We start from the raw sequence: 8233 nt of genomic DNA on the forward strand, positions 1-8233 counted from the left end.
AGAACTGGACAATAATGATAGTAAAAAATAAGAGTAACAGTAATTGGTAGTAGTAGTAAATTAGTTCTAGTTTTGTGATTAAAGTGGTAACTCCGAAGTCACATCAAGGGGATTGGAACCCAAGCTCATCTACTTAGTCCCCTATCATCTTAGACAAATTGCTTTATCTCTCTGTGGTTTTATTTTCTCATCTGTCAAATGGGGATAACAGCAATACTTTTCAGAGGTTTGCTGAAAATATTAAATTAATTAAAACATAACAAATATTTTTCTATGTGGTACTGTTTTCTTAGTATCTAATGTGTAGTGAGCGCTTATGCTAGATACTATTCTACGATCTTTACATATGTTACTTAGTTTCATCACCAACATTTCTATTATCTTCATTATATAGACAAAGAATTTGAATATTTAGTGTTATGCAATTTGACCAAGGACAAAGTAAATCAATGAGTGGCTGAAGTGGGATCTGAAACAGGTATACTGAGACCAGAGTTCACATTTTCTTTATTCTGTCCTGTCTCCTGTCAATGTGAAGGTGCTTTTAAAATGATGTTGTCTACAGTACATTTACTTATAAGGTCATATTTAAATATCTAACTACTTTCATAATGGTGCTCTATAAATGATGGATGAGCAACTAAGACTAAAATCTTTCATCCATATGATTTACTCCAGTGCACAATATACTGCTGTTTTGCATGCATTAATAACTTTTACAAACATTACTAAGAGTGTGTGCATGTCAGTCAGTAAGCCACAGAAACAGAGTCTGGATATTTTCAGATCAGCAGTCACCAGGAGAACTAGAGAATCAGGCTCAAATCCCTGTGAAGGGCTGGCCAAATGAGGGTACCAGTGCCGCTGCTGCTGCAAACCAGGGTCTGTAGACTGAGTGCTATCCCTGATATGTGCTGGATGCTAGGGTTCCTTACACCAACCCTGCTGTCCCAGGAACTTGATCTCACTGCTCCAGTTATGCTGCTAGAATCTTGTGCTGCATCTTGGCTAGATTCAACTTCTATTTCCTTGAAACATTCCTCTAATTTCCTATGTTGGCTGGGAAGAGTGGTTCCAGTTTCCTCCACTTGGACTTTTCTATGAAATAGCCCTATTCCAAGGATCCAGGAGCCAATATGGAATACTTTGTACTGCTGTTCAAATGTTACACAATGTTATGATTTTCTTTTTTCTCTACAGGCAACTGCTATTATGAAAATACTGTGTTCAAAACATATTTGTGGTATTTCTTACATGTACGTGTGGGTATATATTGTAACATTTGAAAATATTTAAAACTATACCCCATTTGTAGAAACATGGTAAAGCAAGGATATATCAGATTAGATAATACAGTACTTCAATTTGTTTGTGTAAAAGTTATTTTTTTTATTAGATGTATTTCACTTTTTCTTGTTAACCTGTTCAATTAAAAAAATATCTGGGGCTATTTTATTTACCACCTAGAAATAAACCTGTGGCCATTCTCTAGTACTTTCCATAGGGCCACTTGCATCTCTTTGTTCCTCAGGCTGTAAACAATGGGGTTAAGCAGAGGGGTCAGCACTGTGTATGTCACAGCCATCAGCATGTCCTCACGGAAGGAGTCCCTGCTCTTGGGTCTCAAATAGATATAACAAGCGAACCCGTAGTGAATACACACCACAGTGAGGTGGGAGGAGCAGGTGGAGAAGGCCTTATACCTCCCCTTTGCAGAAGGCATCTTCAGAACTAAAGACAAAATGAAGACATAGGAAATTACAATTAAAATAAAGCTGCCCACTAACACAAAGGCACAGAGCATACAGATAGCCATTTCATGGAAGGGAGTATAATCACAAGCAAGGCTGGCCACAGGCAAGATGTCACAGAAGAAATGCTGAATGGTATGAGAGTCACAAAAAGAGAAGGTGAAGATAATGACAGCAATGCACCCTGAAACCAGGAACCCAATTATACAAGAAGCCATTATAAGCTGAAAGCAGATCTTTTTGGTCATCAGCATGGGATATTGCAGTGGGTTGTGGATGGCAATGTACCGGTCATAGGACATAGTGGCTAAAATGAAGCAGTTATTTCCTCCCAAACCAAAGAAGAAAAACATCTGCGTGGCACACTCAGGAAGGGAAATAGTCTTGCTATCTGACAGCAAGTCCACTAACATGCGGGGGATGATAACCATCGTGGTACAGGTTTCAGAAAAGGATAGGCCAAAGAGGAAAAAATACATGGGGGTGTGAAGGTTGTGATTGAGCTTAATGGCTACCATTATGGACACATTTGCGAGTAGGATTGTCACATGGGAAGAGAAAATCACCACAAAGAGAAGCGTCTGCAGTTCTGGGAAACTGGAAAACCCCCATAGAAGGAATGTGTTCCCTGTGGTGTGGTTGTCCATCCTTCTGGTGGCAGTATTTTACTCCCAGGTGTATATGTGCTTGATGCCAAGGCTCAGTTCTACAGCACTGATGTCACCTGGAGTTTAATCAAGGGCAGCTGTGCAAGTGTAAGATAACTTTTAATGAAGGATCCTGTAAAAAGAGAGTCAAATGCACCTGGCTATAAGAGTCTGAGTGAGGTGGGGAATTATTCTATTATGAGGATCACTGTACCAGAGAGTGGGCCCAAACATCTTCTTAAATTGTACCAAAAAATTATTCTTCATCCTGCTCTTTCTCCAATCAGGATCTGCACAGAAAAGGGAAAACATGAACAACAGTGTTTGATTCTCACCGAGTGGATTTTGTGAGGCCATATTTTTCAAATATATTTTGTAGTCTAATGGTACACTGGCACTCAAGATTAAATGAATAAAATAATTCAGTCTTGAAGTTATTTCAAATTAATGTAACATTTAAATATTTTAGAGGAATCAATGAACGTTTCTGAAAGAACTTTGATATTTTCCTTTGTACAATCCCATTTACATCAGAGCTCCTTACCACACAGTGATTCAATGGTGATAATTGAGGAAATGACTTGATCAGATAAATAAATTTAACACGTACTTTCTACTGGTTAGAGATTCGTGATAATATTTAGTGCTCGTGATACACTACATAAGTAGTTTGTAATAATCTAGTTTTGTATTAATACTTTTAAAGTTCCTAAGAGCTTCTCATTGAAACTGTGTCAAAGGTTCAAATGGTATAGTTGATAGTGTGAAACAGGAAGAAAATGGCTACGGAGAAAAAAATGTGCAAAAAAGAAAAAAATGGAAATTGATTCAAACCGCCTACTAAAATATGATTGGCTCGAAGGCACTGTTAAAGGTAAAGAAAAAAATAAGAAGAAAGCAAGGGTGGAAATGGGAGAGGTACAGAAGAGAGGGCAAAGGAGGAGCTGGCTGGAAATCATTCTCTGTATAACTCACAAAGATTAAAGAGGAAAAATAAAACTAGTGTTATTTGAAGAATTGCTGTTTTCTCATTGTAACTGTAGTCTGGGATACAGAATATAAAAGGTGTATTGGCAGAGAAATAGACCTGAGAATCCACGGAACAGAACGGAGGATGCACATTTACTATTTGATTTTTCACAAAGGGGCCTAAATCATACATGGAGAAAAGATAGCCTCTTTAATGAATGGTGCTGGAAAAACTAACTATTCACATGCAGAAAATTGAATCTAGACTCAAATCTATCACCATGGACTAAACTAAAATAGAAATGGATCAGATAACAAAAAACACCTGCTGGAGGATAAGATAGGTAAAACTCATAGGCATAGGCAAGGACTTGCTGAACAGAAGCCAAGTAGCATATGAAATGGTACCAAGAATCAATAAATGGGATTATATCAGATTAAAAAGCTTTATTTCAGTAAAAGAAATAATGAACAAAGTAAAAAGACAACTTGCAGAATGGAAAAAAAATTTTTTTTGCCAGCTACTTTTTAGGCAGAGGACAGATATTTAGAATATAAAAAGAACTCAACAAATTAAACCCTCCAAAATAAAAGGTCTAATAAAAAATGGGTAACTGAAATGAATAGATACTTCTTAGAAGAATAATTACAATTGGCCAATAAATACATGGAGAAATTTTCACAATCACAGGCCATTACAGAAGTGTGAATTAAAACAACACTGAGATTCCATCTTACCCTGGAAAAAAACAAAAACAAACAAACAAACAAACAAATTCTGGCAAGGGTGTGGGGAAGAGGAACCCTTCTACATTGTTGTTGGGAATGTAAACTAGTGCAACTACTATGGAAATCAGTGTGGGTATTCCTCAAAAAACTAAAATGAGAAGTTCTATTGCCCAGGTATTCCCCTTTCTAGGAACCTTCCCGAAATAGTTACAGACTGTTATAGTGCTTAGTCATGCAATACCAGCATCATTCATAATAGCTAAATCTTGGAAGGAGCCTATACGTCCACTAACAGATGAGTGGATAAAGAAAATGTGGTTGTTACACATAATGGTGAACTGCTCTGCCATAAAGAAGGATAAATTTGAGTCGTTTGTAAGCAAATGGATGCACCTTGAGTCCGTAATGTTAAGTGGAATAAATCAGACACACAAATTTAAATATCATATGGTTTCTCTTATATGAGAAACCCAAATTATAATAAAGAGAAAAGCAAAAACTGGATAATAGGAAGTAGGACGATAGATTTTTCTCAAATGGGAAGGGGGATCATGAAATGGAGGGATCAGGGATGGAGGGAATGAGAGGCTATGAAAATGAGAATTAAGATGTTTTAGCTGGGGATTTAGCTCAGTGGTACCACCACCTGCTTTGCAAGCACAAAGTCCCAAATTCAATCTCCAGTACCCCCCCCAAAAAAGGTATATCAAATCTACACAAGAAAAGTAAACATTACATACTGCAAATGTACTAATAAAAATAAGAAAACCTAAAACACAAAGAAAAGACTATAAAAGCAATCAGTCCAGGGAAACAGCTCCTATTCAGAGAATGAACTAGAATAGTTTCTGGGGTTAGACAGTGCTCTTTCATGTAATCCTTACAAGCTTATGTGGTGGGAATCATCTCATCGTTCACATTTTACAAGAGATGAAAGTAAGAGACAAAGTGGTTGGATAAGTCTCAAAGTCATGCATTAATTCAGCATACACTGACTAAATGTTCATGATGTGCCAGACAGGTCATTGTATGGGAAACATGATGTGGAACCAGACCCATAGGATTCCTGTGATGCAGGAGACCACTAGAATTGTTTATCCAGTCTGGAAAACCCTCTGTGAGGAGGTTGAAACAATTAAATGTGGAATGGGCAAGCAACACATAAAGATCAGGGGAAAGAATGCTGCAGGTACAGGGAACAGGTGAAACAAAGACCCGAAGAGTGGCAACGAATCTACCCAAGCAGTCTTCAGTCAAGACTCATGTGGCTTATCTTTGAGTGCCACATAGACTTTTTTTTTTTTTTTTCAGGGCCTTCCAGTCTATTTACTGCTAAAGGACAATCTCTTCCTCTCCTGTTGCTTCAGCTACCAATTACCTTCTGTGACTTTATACTCAGATCTTAAGAAAAGAGTTCCTAGTTCATCCCTCTAGTACATTCCAATGCCAGAATTCCTCTAAGTTTTGAATGAAAAAGATTTACAGAGAAAAATGGGCCATTTTCCCCATCTTGTATTTCCTATATAAAGTTATTTGTAGATGTCAGTGAGGTATAGTGATACTAGATTTTTGGCCCTTCTCGTTGTTACACTCAAACAAGTCCTATTCTCCAGTCCTTCAAAGCTCCCCTATGCAGTTTTCTTGGTTTCATTTTTCTAAGAATAATAAGCATTTAGCTTTATTAATTTCCCACTTTTCTGGGTCCACAGTTTTTTAAACCTTCTATCAAATGATAAACACCAATACACACTTGATTACTAGAAGATGTAGAGTAATGTTCATTGCAAGGTGCAAAAAAGGTCTCCTGTTATTCTTACCTACTAAAGTAGGAGAATCATCTTCTAGTTTTTAAAAAATCACAAGGTAAAGAAGCAGGAGAAGACTTTATTTTCAAACTTGAGGTGCTGTTTCCTGAAACTGTTCCTGTGACTTTGTATATTTGATAATTCCGGATACATTTTTAATGCTATTTTCCCCTTCGAATGCCTGTGACAAGCCCCTTCTGAAATTAGAGTCTCTTATGATATGAGGGCAGTGTTTTCACCTTATGCATACAACTCAGAGCCATGAAGATTTTAATGAGAGTCCTGGGGCCACTGGAGGCAATTATCTCGAGACTGTTTGCGATACTGAAAGATCTGTGTATGGATCTAAATTCCAATATCATGTTCACAAAGTGCTTTCTAAACTCTAACTCTGATAGAACTCATTCTTGTTTGTTCTTATTCTTCTTAGTAGCAGTGGAAATGTCTGAAAATCAATTTATTAATATATACGTTAGACGTAAATGATTCCCACAGGCATATTTACTTCCTGCACAATACCACTGATTTTATAATTCTGAAAATTTGCCAGGTCTTCCTGGTCCCTTCTACCCTACTCACACAGTAAAGGAATGGGATGTCACGAGACTGTCCCCTGGAGAGACAAGGAAGGTGGATAGAAAGAAAGAAAACATAGAATGGTCTTTGTCATTGCTTTGTCACGGGCAACCTTGCTGTAAAAGACTTTGTTTAAAAAGAAAATCCACTTTAATCCAAATCCTCAGTTATTGCAGAGATATTTGTTGGCTTGCTTTTTGTTTGTCTGTTTGCTTTGGTACTGGGGATCAAATTTAGGACCTTGCACTTGCGAGGCAGTTGGTGGCACCACTGACCTAAATCCCGGGCCCTCCCTCGAATTCTTTACCATCTCTATTTTCTAACTCCTGAACTTTCAAGTGTTATCTCTAATATGTGTTCCCAAAGCTGTCTTTTAAAAAATTTAAATTCATTACTTTGTTTTCTTTTTTGTGGTACTGGAAACTTTATGTACTACTCAGGGCCTTTGGATTGACCTACGTCCTCTTTCCCCATTTCTGTATGTTTTGACACAAGGTCTCACTAAATTGCTAAATTGCCCTGCCTGGGCTTGAAGGCACATCCTTTTGCCTCAGCTTCTGGAGTGCTGGGATTGAGGCATATGCCACTATGCTCAGTTAAATGTATTTTTACCTATTGCATAAAACACAGAAATTCTACATATTTATGGGGTATTATGTAACCAAACATTGGTTGTTATGGAAGGATAATGTAATCTCTTCTCATAGTAACCCTCTTTGTTTTTCTGTAATTTAAAATAACAACTCCTTCAGCCTTCATAGATTTGTAATGTCTTTTTGAGATCCCTACTTCCTTCTGTCCCTGGAATCAGGGAACTGTAGATTTGCTTCTTGCTAATGTAGATTAATTTGGCTTTTCTAGAGTTTTGTAACTTAAAAATCACAGGTGAAATATTTCACTACATTGGACTCTTTTTGGTATTGTGGATTGAACTCAGGACCTTGTGCTTGCAAGGCAGGTGGTGCCACTGAGAAAAATCCCTGCCGTTGGACTTCTTTCTACTGCACAATTATTTTGAGGTTCATCCACATCATGCGTATAGTAATTTAATTCTTTTTATTGCTAAAGAATGTTCCATTAAATGGGTATATCACAATTTAATCACTCATCTGTTTGTGGGCTTTGAGATTGTTTCCAATTTGAGGCTTTTGTTAGCAGATGATGTCTACAAGCTTTCAAATAAAGAAATGCCCGCCGTTGGACTTCTTTCTACTGCACAATTATTTTGAGGTTCATCCACATCATGCGTATAGTAATTTAATTCTTTTTATTGCTAAAGAATGTTCCATTAAATGGGTATATCACAATTTAATCACTCATCTGTTTGTGGGCTTTGAGATTGTTTCCAATTTGAGGCTTTTGTTAGCAGATGATGTCTACAAGCTTTCAAATAGTCTGTGGTTGATGTGTCTTTCATTGTCTTAGGAAATATAAAAAAATCAGGCATCTTGGGTCTTATGGTGGTGTTTGTTTATATTTTTAAGAAATAGCTAATTTTCCAAAAACAATCGTGTAGTTTTATATTCTCATGATACTGTTAAGAATTCCAGTTTCTTTTTTTTTTCTCTCATTGAGTTTATTGGTACATTTTAGGTATACCGTACAGTTACATTCATCATAGGGATCTTGTTCCTTTGCATGACAGGTCTTGGTTCTCATTTTTTCCCCTTGTCCCTGCCCTCCCTTCACCCCCTCCTCCCCTCCCCAGTTACAAACACTTTATTTCCATTTTTTCATTTTCTCATATTTTTTTCTT

General features: G+C 37.1%; 1 protein-coding gene across 1 annotated transcript; it reads right to left on the reverse strand.

The window, feature by feature from the left end:
* Positions 1–1456: 1456 nt before the first annotated feature.
* Positions 1457–2398, reverse strand: LOC104856166 (olfactory receptor 10T2). The gene has a single exon (XM_010615391.1). The coding sequence runs from the start codon at positions 2396–2398 to the stop codon at positions 1457–1459; it is 942 nt and encodes a 313-aa protein (XP_010613693.1).
* Between the last annotated feature and the right edge of the window lie 5835 nt (positions 2399–8233).

The sequence above is a fragment of the Fukomys damarensis genome, unplaced genomic scaffold (assembly GCF_012274545.1).
Source record: "Fukomys damarensis isolate Sample0158 unplaced genomic scaffold, DMR_v1.0_HiC HiC_scaffold_16, whole genome shotgun sequence".
Classification (NCBI taxonomy): domain Eukaryota; kingdom Metazoa; phylum Chordata; class Mammalia; order Rodentia; family Bathyergidae; genus Fukomys; species Fukomys damarensis.

Bases quoted from the DNA above. Each gene is read 5' to 3' on its own strand.
- LOC104856166 (XM_010615391.1), bottom strand. From the start codon at position 2,398: ATGGACAACCACACCACAGGGAACACATTCCTTCTATGGGGGTTTTCC.